Source organism: Dromaius novaehollandiae, chromosome 2, assembly GCF_036370855.1.
Source record: "Dromaius novaehollandiae isolate bDroNov1 chromosome 2, bDroNov1.hap1, whole genome shotgun sequence".
NCBI lineage: Eukaryota > Metazoa > Chordata > Aves > Casuariiformes > Dromaiidae > Dromaius > Dromaius novaehollandiae.
Window position 1 is genome coordinate 125,614,479 of NC_088099.1, and position 20,367 is coordinate 125,634,845.

At 37.1% G+C, this 20,367-nt stretch overlaps 1 protein-coding gene across 5 annotated transcripts in view; it reads right to left on the bottom strand.

Moving 5' to 3' along the window:
• Nucleotides 1-2,287: 2,287 nt before the first annotated feature.
• Nucleotides 2,288-20,367, bottom strand: part of PKIA (cAMP-dependent protein kinase inhibitor alpha) — a 45,267-nt gene continuing 27,187 nt past the window's right edge. For all 5 annotated transcript variants that reach the window (XM_064507373.1, XM_026109395.2, XM_026109399.2 and 2 more), the window contains 2 exons: nt 9,411-9,588; nt 2,288-4,824 (listed from right to left, as the gene is read on the bottom strand). In XM_064507373.1, coding sequence (XP_064363443.1) covers nt 4,745-4,824; nt 9,411-9,588 — 258 coding nt within the window. In that variant the 3' untranslated portion in view covers nt 2,288-4,744. The remainder of the gene's footprint in view (nt 4,825-9,410; nt 9,589-20,367) is intronic.

Below are 20,367 nucleotides of genomic sequence, written 5' to 3' on the forward strand. Positions count from 1 at the left end.
TGTAATGAGGTGAAAAAATCTTACGTTATTTCCCTCCCAGAAAATTAGCAGTTCCAACCAATATTGTAAGAATCAATGTAAGAGGCTAAAATATGAAGTGTGCTGCTTTCAGAAGAGCAGGATGCTTCTCAGAAGCACTATGTGTGCACTGCACTGTATTTACGTTTAGCTTTATTCTTTTTTTAATATTTGTTCACATTTTGTTAACTCAGAGTTAGACTTACTTACATACAACAATATGAACTGATTCAGTATCATATCATCTTGTTTTTCCAGACTATTCTGTTTGACCATTATTTGCTCTGCCAGATCTTACATATCTTACAGCTAGATATTCACAGTATGTAACATAAACAAAATGTTAGTGGAAATGTACTAAACATCCATATCGACCATGCCTGTCTTTAATTTTTCTTTTCTCTTTGAGTACAGAATCCCTGATCATGACAAAAAAGCAGTAAAGAGAAGTTCAGCCTGTAAGCCTGCAGAGAACAATGAGAAGGTTCCTGCTACGACCTTGATTTGTCATTTTCCTAGCTGTTAAAAGTTTCTCCCTTTCAAAGATACCCTGTATTCAAAATGTTCTAGAAATTCTTTTCTTTTTTGATTAGAACCTGATGATTCTCATTTGTTTGCGATATATCAATAGTTAGGGCACCAAACTTGTATCTGCTTCTGTTCTAGAACACAGCTGAAAATCTGGAGTTGGTTCTGAAATCGAAACATATCCAAGTTGTTCAATTTCTCTTCTTTTCAGGTAAGAGCAGTCCATCCTTACTGTCCATCATTCCACAGAGCAAGCTTATTTTCTGCATTGGGCTCCACATGCCTTACCATTGCAAAGAGATATCCTCCTGATATCACTGGTCTATCTTCTTGACTTCATGTTCCCCTCCTGGCTCTTTGGCTTTTTCAACTGTTTAGAGTTTTGAAGCAGTGATCAAAAGGATGAAGAGAAACACCCGTTCCACTAAAAGAATTCCATCAGTTAAATATATAGAAAATCCACTAAGGTACTCCATATATTTCTGGGGCATTATTTTACGGAGACATACTAAAACAGAGGACAGAAAACAAACGAGCCAGGAAGAGAAGCAGACCAAAACAATGGAACACATCAGGGCAAAAATTTAACATAGGAGTACTGTTGAGGTAAGGCATTAAACCTTGACAAAGTTCAGGTTACTGAGCTCACTCTCAACAGCAGCTTTCAGTATTTCTTCTGTAAAATTTCATTGATATCTCTGAAATATAAACATTAAGCACACCTGGAATTCTTCATTATGTTTAGCTAAGGAAGGAGTTGCTACTGTAGGAGTTCCAGCTTGACCACTTTTGGTAGTTGCCTCCACCCCAGACACAAAATAATTTCATTTGCCCCTTGCATGAAATCTAACACCTTGGGACCCATCACTTATACTAAGATACACTACTTTCCCTTGAAACTTTAGAATCCCAGAAAAAAAATGACAAGGAAAATAGCTGCAAATGACACAAGTAGCAGCTATGCTGCCTTTTTGATGTTGGTTTCTTAATCACTGTATGGAAGGTCATGGTGAAATTTTGGATTAACATGAGCTTGATCAAATATATGTATATACGTGCTTGCTGATGCCTTTTAAGAATTGAAGCTTTTTGAAGCACACCAACAACATTAATGGCAATAAGTAAAAGTGAGAAATGCCAATATCTTAGAATTAAGTTCTATGTTCTCGTTGTTCATGGATGTGGATAGGGAATGTCTATATGGGGATGGGGAATCTATAGAATCAAAATTCCTCTCCAAAACTGCACGAGCACAGGCTAGCTGCCTGAGAATCTTCTGCAGTCTATGAATAGTCCCTAGCCCTGAAAATTTTAGCTGGCAAGGGCCAAATACATGCCACAGAGCATGCTTAAATAATTCAAGGGCATACACAAATGAGTTCCAATGGCTAAGAACATTCCCTAGAACTGTGCAAAAGTATATGGTTATGATGGCCATACATCTCTCCACATTGCTGTTTGTATGTAGTTTTTATTCGAACTGTTTCAGGTAAAGCTAGGCCTGCTTATAGACGCTAGAGAAATACCCCAGAGAGAGTGAGCAGAGTCCAAGTGATGAAATAAGCATTCACATACTTTTGGGGAAGGAGAAACATAAATAGCCTTTTACTCTACTAAATAATAGTGCTTTTTTCCATCAAGGAGGCACACTTCAAAAAGCCACAAAGGTCTCTGTGTTTGCTTTAAAAACAAAAGAAAACAAGAAGAGAAATAGAGGGAAGAAACAACTATGAAATAGAGGTGAAAGGTTCAAATGTATTTTATTTCACAACACAGAAGACTTAGGAAGAAAGAAAATGTATTGAAGGAAGAAAAGCATTGAAGGAAAATAAGGAAAACCAAACCTTTAATGTGCTGTAATTACTTATTCCATTATTACTTTTTGCTGCTACTCTTTAGTGATGGTGTTTTGTGAATTGTCAGTAAAGTAACACTATATAAAGGCCCTAGAATCTTATTTCTTCATGATGTTAGTGCTAAAATGAAATTAACTAGTCCCATACAAAGCAGAAAACAGTTTTTGATTAATTTGAAGGACTGATTAAGGAGCAATGAAAAAAAAAAGTTAACTTTGAAAGGAACACCAGAAGAAACAAATGAACAACTAATTAGGTTAAGGGTAATAGTATTTTCAAAGCAAATGGACTACTTCTGTCACTAAGAAGATGGGGCATTTGTCAGCTAGTATGACAGCAAGGCATTTAATTTCCAAACAATAACAGGTGAAAGAGTTAATATTACACTAATGAACCACAAGCATACTGCTGGTTTGTTATTTATTAACACTAATGAATGAGCTCATAATACTGATCAGAGGTTTGTTTGGTTTTGTTTCTTTTTAAACACATCTCACAAAAGAATTCCAAGTGACAAGTACTATGATACATATGGTAGAAACAACTGTGGCCATAAAGATGTTTTGTTAACCGATGGTTAATCTATTTAGGAAGCAATCACACTATTGATTAGTAAAAGTTTACAAACATTAAAAAGTGCATAACATTTGAAACCACCACCAACAGAAAAATATATATAATATATATAATATATATAAAGAAAGTGACATCACCTCCTCTTAATACAAAGAAAATCTTCTGACTCCGATTGGTGCTTATGTGATTGCCACGGTTTATTCGTCAGTCACTCTATACTCACCTTAGTCATGGAGAGGCATGCCTGCCCCATTTTGCAGTATTCACCCTCATGTTGGGCCTCATCTACACAGGAGAAGGAGGGGAGAAGTCAACCAGCATAGCTACTGCAGAATAGGTTATTCGTTTATAGGTGTTTTAGGTAATCCTCTGGATGGACAAGCTCTCTTGGTACTTCAGTGAGTGTCCAGTTTGGACTGTCATTTCAGAATAGCTGGAATGGGAAAAATCCAGTCTTTTGGGTGCTAGATGCTAAGTCTCTCACTTCTCTGTCCCCATCCTAGCCACAAGGTTGCTGTGGTAGCTTCTAGCACTTGGTACTTGGTTGTGCATGGTGTATCAGTAACCAGCTGCTGGCTGTGCCTCAAACTCAACAGCCTGATCAACAGAGGCAAAGGCAAGGAATAGAGCAAAGAGTCCCAATGGCTGGATCCAGGCCATGATCCACTAGTTGAACTACTCTGCAATCTAAAAATCATTCCAAAATAGATGTTTGGCAATAACTATGCTGGTTATTTTCTCATGTGTAAACAAGGCCCATTTTTAACAATGTGAACCAGAAAAATCTCTAGCACCATGGAATTTGTTTGAATTTTAAGCCATATAAGGTTATAAATTTATTCTTAAAACTACTATAATAATAAAATAATTGGACTACCATTTTAAAAAAATAGTTTGGAGAAAGATTAATAAATTGGGAGTAAAATTAGGGAAAAAAAGGAAGAATAATGCAAAAGATTCAGTTTAACTCTTTGATATGCAACTAACTACAGGCAAGTGGCAAAACTGTACCAAGGACACAAAACACACCAAAATATTCACATTAATGAATCATTTTGAAGGCTCATCTAGTAACAAATTAGAGTTTTGCTGAGTCATTTATGTTTAGGCATAATTAATTTAGCTGTTGACATTTTAAATCTATCATGAACACATCACCACATTATGCAAAAAACAGCCCTTTCAAAACGAGTGGTAGAAAAATTCACAGTAACAGAAATATTCCTCATAAGCAGTTGAGAAGGGGCAGTGTGGAGCATCTAAATTGTACAATACAAAAACCATTGTAAATAACAGAGCTGTAAAACACAGATGCAGAGTTCTAAAAACAGTGCTTTCTTTACAGTTCCTTTAATGGGTGAACACTTTGGCCAGAGAATTTTAAACTCTGAGGATCACACAAGCCTTTGCTTAAGATACACAATCTGATCCTCTGACGTTTCAAAGGCCATTTGCTACAAGATTTACCTGTTTGTTCTACTTTCTAAAAGTGTTCCCATCAAGTAGTCATTGTGAAGGGATCCATCTGATGATGCTATCCCAAAAATCAATACACGTTCAACCATTGCTAATGACAGAGGTAGAGAAAATTCTGTCTTCTGCCACAGCTTGTACCCCCATTTTTAACATTGTGTTGAGTGGGTTCCAGCAATGAAGACACATGCACTTTCTTTTCCATAGGCTTTCTCAGGGAAACAGATTTGTTCCAGCATGTTCTTATACTCTGAAAACATCCAGCAGCTGTTCCAGTCGGTCAAAGTCGGATGTCAGCTTTCTTGCTTTGCCGCCTCCCCTTGGGTTTCCCCAGTTTGCTCACTTGGATTTCTTTGTGCATCTCCTTCTCCTTCTACAAAGATACAAGAAAAAGATGAGTGACCACTCCAGAACAGAGAGATTCATCCATCAGTCTGACAAAAAGAAAATGAAGTGAAACCAAAATCTTTAATTAAATATAAAACCTTTCACTACTGAAATACAGATATTTTGTATCTTAAAAGACACCTTCAAAATCAAATTCCTAGCTGCATCTCCCACTATCATTTCAAATAACACCTAAAGAAGTTTCCAGATGTAATAGGGTATTTTTGCATATTTATTTACTATGTTACTATGACAATATAGGAGAAAACCCAAATCTGAACAGTTTACTGAAGAGAGATGCAACTTCAACAGATCCACACTGTGTGTGTTCATTTTTAGTATCATACTCCATCAAGGCCTTCAGTCTAGCTGTCTCACTGCAAGCCACAAAATGATCTGAGGAATGGAAAATGTTTTATAGTGAAAAAAGTGAGTAGACAACTCCTAAGGACTGTCTAAAGAAGCATAAGAGGTGACTTGATAATGGTCTGTAAGTACCTACATACAAAGTAACTGTATCATACCTTCTGCCTAATGATTCAAGACCTAACATGTTCAGACGGCTGGAAGCTGAAGATAAGTGGAAATGAGACAGAAATCCCTGAACATTGCAGTAATTAGCTATTGGTACATAACAGTAAGGAATAATGTTGAGTAAGAGATGAGACCTATCTTGTATCTTAGGAGGATTCGGAATCATTTGAATTGAACTGGCTTAAGACAGGAGTTTTGAGAGGACTATGCTACGGACTAAGTTGTGAAGAAGTCAAAGCAGAGGTAATGGTGCCTCTTAACTTTAATCTCTGTCTTATTTTGTAGGTGACTCCATTATTGGAAACCAGGTCTTTAGGATGAAAGAAGACCTTAATATAGATATTTATCATTTCCCTATGTCAAACTGAACTGTATATTTACAGCTTTATTTCTGTTTATTAAAAGAAACACCATAAATGCTTTCTCTTTTCTACATACATGAAACTGCAGCTAATGGAAAGAAGTTCTATTACAAAAAGCTCAGACTTGGTAGCTGCATTTTATGTAAAATGCTTCAAGTATTGGTAATTATTAAATTCAACCTAATGAGAAGTTGTATGAAATATTACCTTACTAACAGTGAGGTTTGTTCTATTCATTATGGATTAACTTAAAAATAAAAATCTTTTGCCAGTCACTTTCTCAGAAAACCTGAATTTTATCAAATCAACTCTTGAGATTCTCCTTGTCTCTCAGCATTATCTCCCACAGACAAACAATTCCAACAGGATGGATCTACATGCGAATTCCTGTTAGACAGAAATCCCTTTTGCCTGACTTGTCCAAACACTTTTTACAAAACCGCCCACATTTGTTCTGTTATTGCAAAAGTATGGATGAGTGGAGTCTGATATTTGATATTTGATTTGATATATACTTCATTTCCTCTCTACCTGCTCTGTACTCCATTCATACTGATGACTAGGGAGTCTTTAATGCATCTCATACCATCTCATAAAGAAATTCTTATTTAAAAAAGTCGAAATTCAAAAGATAAAAAAACCTTGCAAGGTATTTGTGTATAAATGAAAAATCATCTGGACAGGAGGCCTACACAGGTAGCTGTACAGGTATATGTAACCTAAATGTTACATATAGGGCACCAAGATTTAGAGAAAGAGAACTAAGGTTCTAATATATCATTCCTTCAAAGATCTTCTCAACTCACTGACACACTCACCAGTCTAAATGTCTTCAATCTATAATACGCTTCCTTGGTCTTACCAACTGTCTTCTACTGATAAAGGTCTTAAAACATATTTGAGAAAATAATTTTGTTTCTGGGTTCTGAGAATCCCAAAATTGCCCAAGCAGACTCTGGAATTATTTTTCCTTCAAAACGTGATGACTCTAAGCTCTTAAGAGTAAAGGCTGTGGTTCTTATGCACCATTTTGATTCCAATAGGCAGACTTAAAAAAACCCAAGTGAAATAATAACATACCGTAAGCCACAACACAATTATGTTAGTAACCTAGGAACACCTTTTATTAGTTTTAATAATGTGCAACTCTTAATTAATTTTTCCTCTCAGAACATTATTGACTTTTCAATACCTACCACTGTTCCCAGTGCTTACACCTAAAGCATTTCTACTGTGATCTAAATTCACTTTTAATGACAAACTTCAACAATCAGTCCTTCATTCCAGTTCTGTACTGCATTAGCACCTCCACTATCCCCAGTTTTTTGGACATGGTTGGACCATCTCAGCTTTTACAAGGAGCCTCATTTTACAAGCCTCCTTGCAACTTCTGCACTGAATTTGTGTTCTCTGCTATGTCCACAAATACCTGGAAAACTGGCAGTTTGTTCTAGAGATTTGACTTGCAGAGACTGGTGTTCATTCTTCATTGCACTTTTTCTTTATCACTTGATATTATTTAGCTACAATCACCAGTAAAATTATCTGGATGGAAAGTTTCTTGGAATTGCACTGTTTACCTTGAAAGAGAGTTGATGGAGCTGATTTCCTTACTAAAGTCTTTCTTTGCCTTTCATTCATTACTAAGGATAAAGATGCCTCATGATTTCTACTGTGGTTTTCTACTTGTCAGACGTACATAGTGGAACTAAGTTTATATAAATTGCAATGCCACAGAGAATTTTGGAGCCTACACTTTGACGTACAGTGTTCGATAAGTACGTCCATTCTTTGAACATTGGAAAGTTACTTGCTTATTCTGGACCAAGAAAAGCAGAGCGGTTGTTCTGAAGGGAGAATATTGTAGTCATTATACACATTATACATAATTACGCAGTCACCTCATGATTATCCATAGGTGGCTTATCAAGGTGGGGATTAACCAGCACTCATTTCCTTCAGGTATCAAATAGTGCATGACAGAAAACATATGGTCTTTCTACAAGGTCTCACTGTGCCTGTTGCTGAAGCTGTTCCTCTTTTTTATAGGGCATGTATTTGCAGGCAGGATTTGTTTCATCTGCATTATGTTACACTGCCATTACTCCATGCAGTTGAAAGCAACTGCACTTGCATTTTTGCAAGAAAACAAGTATAGCTATAATAAAAATAAATAAATAATGAAAAATCCCCAAACTTAGTCTCTATATTTGTATAAGTAGGTAGTAATGGTACTTATCATCGTAAATTGTTTGACATATACCTTGCATGAAATATAGGACCCCAAACACATAACCCCCCAAACATGTGTGTTCTTCTTGACTGCCAGGTGTGAGGCATATCTACATCCTGCAAGCACCGGCACTCTGAACTAGAATTCGGGATATAATTTTTTTTTTATCGTCTCTTAGATTTGAAAGGGCAGGATGGGGCAATATAGCAATATTTATGCTAATGATAATGCAACACATTTCAAATATTTGTGTTTTGGAGGCTTTTGCCTGGCACCCAAGTGTACTAATAATATAAAATTGAAGAGTATTTCATTGTATCTAATTCAAACTGCATAACTTACCAAAAGGTATGCTTGCATAACTTTATAAGCCACTTTGAATACTCTTCTGCAATGATTAACAGTTACCTAAGCAGCGAAAGGGACAAACTAAATAGATTCCTGAATTATGTATTCAAACTTAGGCTAATCACTATTTTAATCATTCTCATCACTACAGAGCTAAGGGCACGAACAAAATTTGTACTGACATACTACAGGCACTAAGTCACACTCTTCTCATGGCTCACAGGAGAATATAGCTCTGTCTTATAATTATTCCAACAGCTTAATTGAAAAGTAGGGATAGTGTACATATTCTAAGTATTCAAGATCAAACACTGCTTTGATAAGTGTAAATGTGAGACTGAGAAGCAAGAAGGAGAGTGGCACTATGCATTTCGAATAATACCTACAATAATACCTACTGTATAACTATTTTTATTTAGTGTAAGGCTCTTCACCATATGCTGTCTCTCCCTCCTGCCAACTGAAGTTGCACGACGTGTTAAAATTTTGGTAATCTTAGACACAGAGTAAGAGTTAGGAGTGTATTAGTGCTGATCACTTTAAAAGAAGGGCAAAGTACCAAGTGAAAGGGGAAAGAGGCAATTCAACTGGAAACAAAGAGCCAAGTAAAACAAGTACTAATGCAGTGCTATTGCAGTGTCCTCTGGCAGCTGAAAACAAAATTAACCTTTACAATAACCTTTTAGGCAGAGACACTGTCTCTCCTGCAAACTTCAAAACAGAGAGCTTCCATTAAAGATTATCAAGAAAAGTTGCGTCTGTCTTAATAAATGCCTTCCAAACTAGTTCTTTTTGTTTCTTACATTTGATTTTCCATAAGATTTATTCTTACATGTACCCTACCACCAACCACTCACTGTATAAAGTCTTCTCTTATTTTAATAATATGCTATACTTGCAAATAACTATCCTTCCTATTTCAGAAATCTGGACTTCGTACTGCAGGCAACCCCAGCTGATCTCACAATAGCAGATAAAACATTTGAGTCTTGCTGGTGAGGGAGAAGGGAATAATGCATGCACATAAGCCATGTTTTATGTACTACTTTTTCATTGCAGCTTTAAATTATAATAATAAAAGCAAAATGTACTCACCTGCCTTGTTTATATCAAGCTCTGATAACTTTAAGGCTAGTTCACTGGAGTTCCCACCAGTAGAGGACACAAGTATGTCATGTAGTGCATTTCTTCTACCAGTTCTTCCTGAAGCAATAAAATCTGCATATGTAGATTCCACATCAGTCATTGCTAACAAATATCCACATAGCAGTACCTGGATGAGAGGAAAAAAACACCAACATTTAGAGCACCAAAAAGAGAGATGATCTTATAGAACAGGAACAGAAAGCTAGATGGTCTTCCCTGTGGGGTGGAAAGAATTTACAATTTACCAGGTATGCAGGAAGCAAAGGAGATGCCTCATCAGAATTTGGAGAAATTAGAGAAGGAATGGAGTAGAAAGCAAAAAAAAAAAAAAAAAAAAGTGTGTGGATTTTGTGCGATCTGTATTCAACAGTAATCTAAACAACTTCATTTTACACTAGCACTTATGAAGTGCTAGTGAGTACTTTATAAAAGCAATGACCTCAGCAACATAACAATTTCTGTATAGAGCTGTCTCTGCTTTTAATATTAGCTGGGAAGTGGGAGGTAGGTAGGGGGTGGAACAGAGTTCTTTTCTGCACAAGCAGAGCATAAGGAGTAAGAAAGTACAAACTGGTAATGCTTTTGGATGCAGATCTCTTTGCTTGTGCACAGTGCACTTCCAGCTAAGTTTTGTGTCTTTTCCTTTCCTGCAACAAAGTTAATGTTGGCGTTGTATATAAACCTCTTGGGACTCAATTTTTTTGGTGTGGTAGCTGCACCAAAGTGAATGCATTGTCATTAAGTCACTGAAATGAGTGGAGATATGCTAACTTAGAGCAAGCAGAAGAGCTAAACTACAATGCATCGGTTGGAAAGCTGTATCTGTAAGCCAGATATAGCCCAGAATTTCTTTTCATAGGAGCCTAATTATTTTTGATGTTATTATGGAATAACATGATGACACGCATTAATAACGCCAAAGACACTGAGAAATTCCTATTTCATTCTCAGAACAATATTCCCGTATCTGCTGGGGTATCTGACATATTGGGATTTTTTTAACAGAATTGTAACCAGAGACCAGGGAGGAGGGAGGCAGGAATGGGAGGGAGAGAGAGGCTTTTGTTTTGATGGTCATGCTTCTTTTATGGTAGCTTTGTCTGCACTCACTTAAAGATTTCTGCAAAAAGCTAGATTACCATGCTTCAAATGTAACTGTCCCTCCCCTTTTATTTTTTGGATGTAGGAGGGAAATCAGGTAAGCTCTCTGCTATAACACTACTCAGAAGAAAAGAAGCACTAGGAACCACTACACAAAAGCAGCATCCCTGCAGCTATATACTTCCTTTATTTCTAAGCAGTGCTTCTCTGTTTTTGCATACTGCAGAGAAAGGACATGGCCATAAGGGCAACATTACACACAGTTGCATGGAGTGACAAGGTTTAGCTATTATTTGTAGAGCAGCTGAAACTTCATGTTTCCAAAGAGTGTACAAATCTTTTTAACCCAGTCCTATTGTATGCAGTTGCTGGACATTGATGCTTTTAGGGGGTTCTTTGACACAGTGACTCAGTGCAGCAGCAAAAGATTCAACTTCCTCTCCTTTAGAAAACCTCATTTTTTGATAACCACTTATCTATTTTTAAAATAGATGCATAAGATACAACAGATAACCCTTTCCTAACCCTCAGCTCTAAATTATCTTCACAAATGCTGTCCTTTCTTCTTTCATCTTCATTCTAGTCTTAACTTCCCCAACTTCACTGTTAACTTTAGGAGGGTGTACACATTGGTTATTTGAGAAATGGAGAAAAGAGTTCTGCACCATATTTTATTTAGACTAAACATAACTGTATCAAGTATCGCTGCAAGACTGACTTACTCAAAAAGAAGTTTGGAACTATCAAGCTTCAGGTCCCATGCCAAATGTTGAATGGCTGACAGGATAATTTTATTCCTACAAACAAGAACCATGAAAGAAGAAACTGCTTTGAAACAAAAACAAAAAAAACCCAGGGAATGGAAAGAGGTCAGCATTGACTGAAAGCCTGCCTGACACACATAAAATGGTGTAGTGCCTCTCAAATAACAAATGCCTTCATGGGCATGCGAGTACGTGCATTTCTTCCTGTAAAATGCTTTCTTCTCAAAAAACAGTAAGAATACTGAAGCAAATAAGAAATCTTTTGTTCAGTCTGCCAGCTGCAGACATTTCAAAGCCAAATATATCAACCATATGGTAATGAAGCATATAACATGCAAAAATGAGGAAAAACAGTCAGGACACTTGTTATCGTGAGGTAAGAAAACAGCAGAAGTCTTCAGACCTATCTGACCTGTTTAGCAAAGAATATCATATCTGGCAAGATCAGAAGACAAAAGACCTTGAGCGAAACTTAACCTGAGTTATATTTGTCCATGTCTGTTACTGCAACTGGCTTGTAGAAAAGGAAGTGCAAAACCTACAATTAATCAATGTACAGCTTGGATTTTGGTGTTAGTATAGCAGAAGTCCAAAGTCACAGTCAGCTATCACTCCTGCCAAGATATTGATTTCATTTTTGTTGTGTTGAGTGTCTGTGTGTGTGTGTGTGGGGGGGGGGGGGGGCATACATAAAGAAGAATATTCTTTTACTCCTTTGGAAGCCATATATCAGTCTCCTAACCTAACTTTGCCTAAAGTGACCAGACTGCATGAGGACAAAGGAAAGCCTCCTGACATCCTCAGCTGTCTTCTGATCTGAAGCAATGAGGCTGGGGCATGGGATGTCAGTGGGATGTGTATCACCCACATCAGAGTTCATCAGTCCTATCCCAGGGTTCAGCCATGCCCCACTGCTGCATCCTGGCTCTGGCGAGCCAGGAACAGAGCAGAGAAGCGTACGACCAGCGTAGAACAAGCTGCAGGGCTGGAAGCCTGGCAAAAAATGCGGTACTCCAAGAGCAGTTCCCTGGACTTCACAAACTTTGCACTGCACATAGTACTCTTCTGTGTAGTACTCTCATAGTACTCTTCCTCATGAAAGGTTTCATAAAAACATGGAGAGCACTTGGGGGAATTATCAAGCTTACTCATTTAATTTTAGTGATAAAAAGCTATAAAATAGTAGAATATATGCTTGCGGAGAACATTACTTGAAAGGTTCATTTTCTATAGGCTCAATATGGAATTACTATCAATATTTTGATCAAAAAAGATTGTTACCAAACATACATTTATTAACATTTCCAAATTTTCCTGTCTGTATCTTCTCTTAAATGTCAAACACCATTCTGTTTTGTATTGGCATTATCTTGAGACATTACTGCATAAATATGGAACTTCACTGACATCACCAGAGAGCTCCCCTTCCAACGAATGGCTCAATGCCCAGCAATCTGCAATTTATTCACTGAACCAATCACTCCCTCCAAAAAAACAAAACAAAAACAACAAAACACTCTCATTTCTTCAGTCTCTGTGGAAGGATTGGAATTTGCTAATACTCCATAAACATAATTTGAAATTTCTAAGTAACTGCATTAACAGATACTCCTGTGTACAAGACTCTGGTCCCAGTCCCAGTAACTGCAGTATTAAAAAAAAAAAAAAACCAAACATTGAAGAGCTGCAAAAACAGTCCCTGAATGATTTTTCTGATGTTCTACAGGAAGGTAATCTGCTGCATGGTACTCGGCTGAAACAAAAAGGCTGCTTCTGACAACCGAACTGGAAAACTAATAATGCAGTTCTGTGAGCATCAGGACTAGCGAAACTTGCTGTCGCAGGGTCGGATTTCTTGGTAACTGATAAGATACCATCCCATCTGAAGTTTCCCAGACTGTGCTTTGCCTTTGCCCCAAATAGAGTCATTTTGCCCCATAAAGAGTTACAGCTTGTGTTGCAGCACTGGGGATTTTCAGATGGCAGTTTTCCTTTCCTCAGCTTATTTTCATAAAACTGCTAACAACTTGGATATCTTTGAGACTTCTGACCCTTTCCCCTTCCCACTCCTTCCTCCTACAGTAATTTGTGAAGGACTTCAAGAATTAGATGAGGAAGGGGAGGAAGGTAAATAAGGATAATGAACATAGCAAACGCAAAAGACTTGCTTTGTTGGATTTTCAGCTAGTGCGATATTATCTGTATATTATTAATGGATATTCTAAATAACACACTGTTATGTCTGCAAAGGGCCTACCTCTATACCTTTGGAAACTGAAGGAATTTTACTGGTAAGCATCAAGAGGAGTAGAATGAGTATCCAGAGAATTCAGGAGGAGAAAAAGAAGCTTTTGAAATATGACAGAAACAATATAATTAATAGGTACAGAAAGAATCAGTATCTGTGCTTTCAAAAAGCTCCCTGATCTCCACAATCCAGTTTCTGAGTTACATTTTCCATTTCCATACTATATACATATATACATACACACACACACACATATATATATATAAAAGACAGATCCCCCAAATTCCTGAAGGTAACTCTCAAGGTTCTTTATTAAAAATTTTAAAAAGTGAGGACTTTGAATAAAATCTCAATTTGACTGGATTCCATAATAATTCAATAAAACAAGGTTTTACACAGTGACTTTATTCTCAAGAATCTGAAAATGAGAGAATAGAAAATATGTGATACACCAACATAAATTTAATCAGTGTCTATAGTTTATGGGCTAGTAGTACCAAAGTTGTTGAATTTAATCTGTTTAAGGACTAGCTACCTAGTAGAACTCCAAGGCATTAAAAGTATCTTTGCTAATTCTTACTTTACTATTACTATAAAAAAGGCAGAGACAATAAGAATGGACATTTAACACATCGCTTGTCTGTAGGATTTGCAATACGTTGCTGACTAGCACAAAAAGAGCTGCCATTTTCTTGGCAAACTTGCACTGTAAGACAAACAGGTATGATCCTTCATGTTTACTCCTCTTCTTTCTCCATATATGCTTAATGATGGGGTTTAATAGGGGATTTTCATATAAAACTCTAACAGGCTTTGGCTGCTAAATGTTGCATCACGATCAGCACATTATTTAAATATTATTATCTATATTCAGCTTTCATAAGGGAACAAAAAAAGCGAGAGAACTTGTCATTTAATAGTGTGTCTGTTTTAGAGAAGGTGTATAATTATGCTTTTAAAATAAATTTTGGTTCCAAACCTACCCTTAGCTTAGAGACAGGGCTTTTTCCAGTGAGGCCATAGCTCCACACCAGGTAAGTTACAATTTCATCCAATGCATGCTCTGCTTTATTGACAGTGGATGAAACAGTAACAATTTAACAGAGGTATACTTCTCCCACAAGAGATGATACCCGGTGTACTATATAACAGTACTCCTTTTGGATAGACACACACATCAGTAGAGCAAGAGAACACTGTTAACCCTTGAAAGCCAAACTGGCCGAGGACAAGTGAAAGATATCACTTTAAAGAACATGAATGTTTGTACCAGCAAGTGAACTGGCTAGTATTTTATTTGTATTTTAATCTGCGCTTTGAAAATCCTGTATGTAGTTTTGCCACTTCTTACACTTCTAAAGTGCCTACATATGTAGAATAGAGATGGAAAACAGGTCACGTAGCATTTTTAAGTTGCTTATTTTTACTGTGGACATAACATATATAGTATTATTAGTACGAAGAGTATCTAAATGAACATCAACCAGTAAAATGATAAAACAAAACAAAGAAAAGAACGAACCCAGATTTTTCAACCAGAATAAATTATGAAGCTATTTTAAGTCTGCATTAAAAAAGCATTACTGAAGTATTGTTACTTGGATATCCTTCAGCGTATAGCATATGTGAAGAGACCATAAATGCAGCTAATATGTTTTACTTCTGAGTTAGCTGTAAGTCATGTTTTAATATATTTTGACTGAAGAGATCTACTGAAATGAAGGCCAAATAATTAAATTCTTACTCTGTCCTTGTTCAGGCAAAATTCATGAAGCCTATGACCATAACGATTTGGTCTCTCATCTACTACTTTCAGCCCACAAATTCAGTTCTCTCTTCCACTATTCCATAAAAATAGGCAGGGAAATAAGAACAACAACAAACAAAAAAGGCAAAGATGATCAAATGAAGCAACACTAGGCAGACCTTGATTTTTTGGGAAGATACAGTACAGAAATTCTCATTCCCACAGACAGCCCTTGAGGTTATTGAGTGTATTATAAATAACAAGCATGTTTTGGTAATTTGAAATAAACAGCTATGCAGGAAACAAATCAGGACATTTAAGTACTCACATGGACACTTTACTTTAGGAAATGGAAGAAAGTGAGCTACCATCTCCCATCAGTAGTCACTTCTCAACCTAATCTTTTCATTCTATACAAAATAGAGCATTACATACTTAAAAACACTGATGTATTTGAAGGTTTGTTTTGATTATATGGGCAGCGTAAAAGGAGGCTGTTGATGTGACCTATAATATAAGAAGGATGTATCATCTCCCTCCTAAATAAGAGATCACTGAATGGTAAATGAAACATACCTTTGAGAAAAGAGGCATCAATCTGGTACATAACTTTTTTTTTTGCAGTTGGTGAATGGGCTGCTTGGCTTCTGAAGGGAAGGAGAGGGTTAAAGCATCACTTCAAGATGTGGCTTCTGAGACTTTCTATGAATGATTGATCATACTACTATAGCACCTCAAACTGTAAACACATATCAGGGCCTCAAACAAGATGGGAGCTGCCAAGCTCCTCACGTGACATGTGGCAGCCCTACAGAGCATTCCCATATCCAGCTGAGCTGTCGGAAGACTGATTTCATACGGCTCTGAAAGAATAAGGGCAGATGCATATCACTGCAGTTTGTTTATTTAGAACAGTGTTCTGTCCTCCTATCCAAGGAGCAGGTTTAACATAGTATTTTAAATAAATATACTGTTTCATTCAAAGGGAATGAGAGTTCTCGTCTGGGCCTTTGGGGAAAACCTATCTACTGGGGCCTCTGTGTGTCAGTCCAGCAGCACTCCTTTGGGAGCAAGGCAGATGACAGGAGAGGCAAGTACAGGAAAGCGTATGAAGACACAAAATATACCCTTTGACAGGAAAGAGGTGCACTTCCTTAACGGCTGGATAGCTGGAAAAGCCCAGTCCATTGAGGAATCAAGATAAATTGGAAGCTTGAAAGTGCTTTGTGCAAAAAAAGAAAAGCCTTTGGGCAGAAAAGTACAGTAGATAACCGCTTAGCGCCAGGAGTTTTACTGGAGGGGAAAAAAAATAGCCATATGAGCTTTGTTCATGAAGCTTCTCTGTATCATCCTGACTTTGCCTTCAATTCAGAAGGATTCATGCTGCAAGCAAGTTCTTTCTCACGGATACTTCCATCAATAACAAGTGCCAGCCTGCATAGCCAGCAGTGCATTAAAGGTATTGACAAAGATGATTCTCGTTAAAAAAGCTAGCTAAGTTTATGGTCTCTATTCTTCAGAGTTAAACTTGTTATAAGCACAGTAGTGACTATTTTTGTAACTGTTACATCCTCCCTAGCCACTGCTGTGTACAACAGCATGGGTACAGCTTTAAAGGGGGTGGGGAGGAGGCAGGAGAACCAAAAACCTAAACTGTCTTGGATCAGTAGCCTGCAAACTTTTGGGGCCAAACTGCTGTGAGCCACTGTAATTCTTGTAGACAACTTTCAACTGAAAAAAAAATTTGTAATTTTATCCAAGTTTTAACTGGAGATCCTACAGCAAGGCAGTTTGGTGAATTAGACCTGTAGACCACAATGAGCAACTGTACAAAGGCAATAACGGGCAACCACTCATACATTATTTGCTGTCACATGACTTAGATGTCCAATTCTAGACAGAAACTCAGTGTTCTGGAACAGACTGAGATTCATCTGACTAATTTTAAACGCCCGTGTACACATATGCAGGTAGGTACTTATATGCAGTGATTCATCTGACCTATATTAAGCATTTTTTTTAGAATGAATGCAACTACTACCTTAGATGTGCTTACCTCTTTCTGCTAAGTATAAAGGAAGTCTAGAAGGTGGGCCAAGAGTGTTACTGTACATGTCTTAATTTTGGTGAGATTAATCCTATTCTAGATGACATTAAAAGTTCAAGTAGCCAGAAGCCTTTTAATTCAATGTATATAAATGCTTATCCACAGAAGACCTGTTCTCCTTGATACCATAGTTTCTCTGCAGATATTAACCTTGCTAGATATTAGCTTATTAGAGCAACTGCTTTCTAAGCCAGAGCAAAGAACTTCTTGGGGGGAGGAGGGAGAGAAGGGGGATGTTAATCAAACAAGAAATGGCATACAGACAATATGTAGCACATTTTGTGGTGTATTTTTCCAGTTAAATGGGAACCAGCTGTGTTTCATGAGAAATGTCTCCATGGTGCAGGACAATGTCCATTCATTTACAAATGCAGAAATATTCAGCTGAATTAGTGGTGTTTAGACAGTCAAATCCGCAGGTAATTTATTATAGCTGCTACAATTCCTAACAGTGAATAAGGAAACTTGCCAATAAACACAGACTCTCTCTTCCATATTAATGTATACCCAGTCTGATAGCTTTAAGCTAAAGGTAAGAATAAACAAAAGACTGACTCTTTATTGTTTTCAAATGTCATTAAAGCTAATGGTTAGCAGAAAGATATTAGCAAACATTGCCAAGACTTATTTCTTGTCTATGCATCTGCTGTATTGGCCTTGCCTGGAATATGTGGAACACTTCCACTGCTTGCAGCTACCAAGATTTAACACACGTATGGTGTATACTTTGTTTCCAGGCAATAATCCATGCCCATTTTCCTCTAAAAAACGAATGGATAAGGTTGTTTTCGAAGATCTTCCATCTTATGACCTCACTGTAAGAGATGTGACTTAGTAAAGATATTATTCTTTCTGCTACACTGCTCCCATTACCAAGTTCATAAAATGCAAACTTTAGTTAAGTCCTGCATTATGACTTTTCAAAGGTCTAAGAAAGAAGCCAGATCAAAGTTTTATGTCCCCCACAAGAAGTGCAAGAATCAACAATTTGACTGATATGTTTGCAGTGTGTACAACATCAGTTTCTAGATAACAAAAGCACTTCAAAGAGGAAAGCATGAAATCAGAACAGCAAAGTGTCTAGTATCATGACTGCTCAGACAGAAGGATGCACCAGCCTACTTCTTGAGGTTTCTTCCAAACCTATTCGCTAGGATTCCTCAATGCTCCAACACTATGTGTGGTCTAGCTATCAAGTATTCAAGGCACCCGAGTGCTCCACAGATTAGATATCCCTAAACTGTGCTTAGGAACTGTTTAAAGAATAACCTCCACCCTGCATGTCAAGACATTATCCTCAAATCCTGAAGACATAGTAAGCTATCAGAGAGATGCAACATTTGTTGTGTCACGCATCTTTTAGGTAGGTTCTGGTGCAATAGCTCAACTGACAGCATGTGGCCCTCTTTTAAAGCAAAGAATACAATCAGATCTTGACTCGCTATCAAAGTATATGTTGCAGCATCCAGAAGGGAAAATCTTGAGGTTATTACTATTGCTTCTTGGGCAGTGGCGAGAACAATTAATACTGGGGAATGAGGAGAAGGAAGGGAATTTGCATTTTTTTGATAGCATGACTGTATGTTACCAAACATTAAATATTGACTCCTTCATTCTCTTCTATTAGAACCAGATTAGCTCTTGCAAAAACAAATTTGCTGTGGTATAAGGTGGTACTTCTGCTAAGATCTAATACTTTACATTCAAGCTTGGAGTTTGCCAAGAATGCAATCAATGGCACTAGCAACTTTTCAATACTTGCAAAGATAAATACCACTGGGCCAACTTGGAGACCTGTGAAAAATGACACAATTAGCTTTTTAATAACATAAATCAAAATATTTTAATCTCTGTGCCACAATCTTTTAACACATTAATCAGTATTTGATTCATGGTATATTTGGTCAACATTTAGCTCCTCAATAATAAAATCCAACTTTCCCATGCAAATTCTTCCTGTGGCAGGCATTTAACATCTATTTTACATTTGAATTAGTTTCCCCAGCCACCAAACATTCTGCCTTTTTTTTTGTAGCTTCTAGATATTCATTAAAACAAGCACAATGTAGCTGACAGCATTTTGGTTTTTTTTAACTTAAGAAAACAAAATCATTTCAATTTACTATATCTCTTACCATAAAATTCACATTCTATACTGCATATCTTTTCGCTCTGGTTTCTTAGTCTGAACCTTGCATTTTTTCAAGGTTTCTGTCATCTTTGCTTTCTGTTCCCATGTGTACACTGACTGCTTTAGATTCTAAGGGCTGCCTGGTTCTGTTGCTATGCAACAGCATAGCCTACTTAGGACTTCCTGAAATAATAATCATCTCAAATGTGCTTTTTTTAGACCTGTTTCCAGCAGGAGTACTTTACTGCCTTTTTATAATGGACCACTGAGATTATTACCATGAGATTAGACAGTGGTCACCTGGAAAGTCTTGCTAGCTACTGAAGGTGACAATGTCATTGCAAGCAAAACTAAAGGCATACATCCTGCATTTAGGACAGGAGGTATAAGCATCTCAATATTGCTATATTTTTACCAGATGTTCTCCAGGTATGAGAGCCCTATATTTCTTTATTGGGGGGGAAAAAAAAGTCTCAATTGTGATTTGTTGTTCCTACTCTGTACTTCATTCCAGGGAAGAAATCTTTACCGAATGGAGAATAAGTTACCAGTCACACAAAAATAAACAAACATTCTTTATAAGCAGTCTATTATAAATGTAATCAGCTCAACAGAAGGAACCTATATGCAAATATTCCATTTTGTCATTCAAAATGAAATAAGATGATTTCAGAACTCCCTAGGACAAGGTTCCAAATTTTTAAAATCACAAAACAGATGCCATAAACTGGGGCTCCACTTGCTTTTTGGGGTAGATACCTCCCTGCTACTCCTGAGAGACTTTGTCCCTTCCAGATGCAAACAGCTT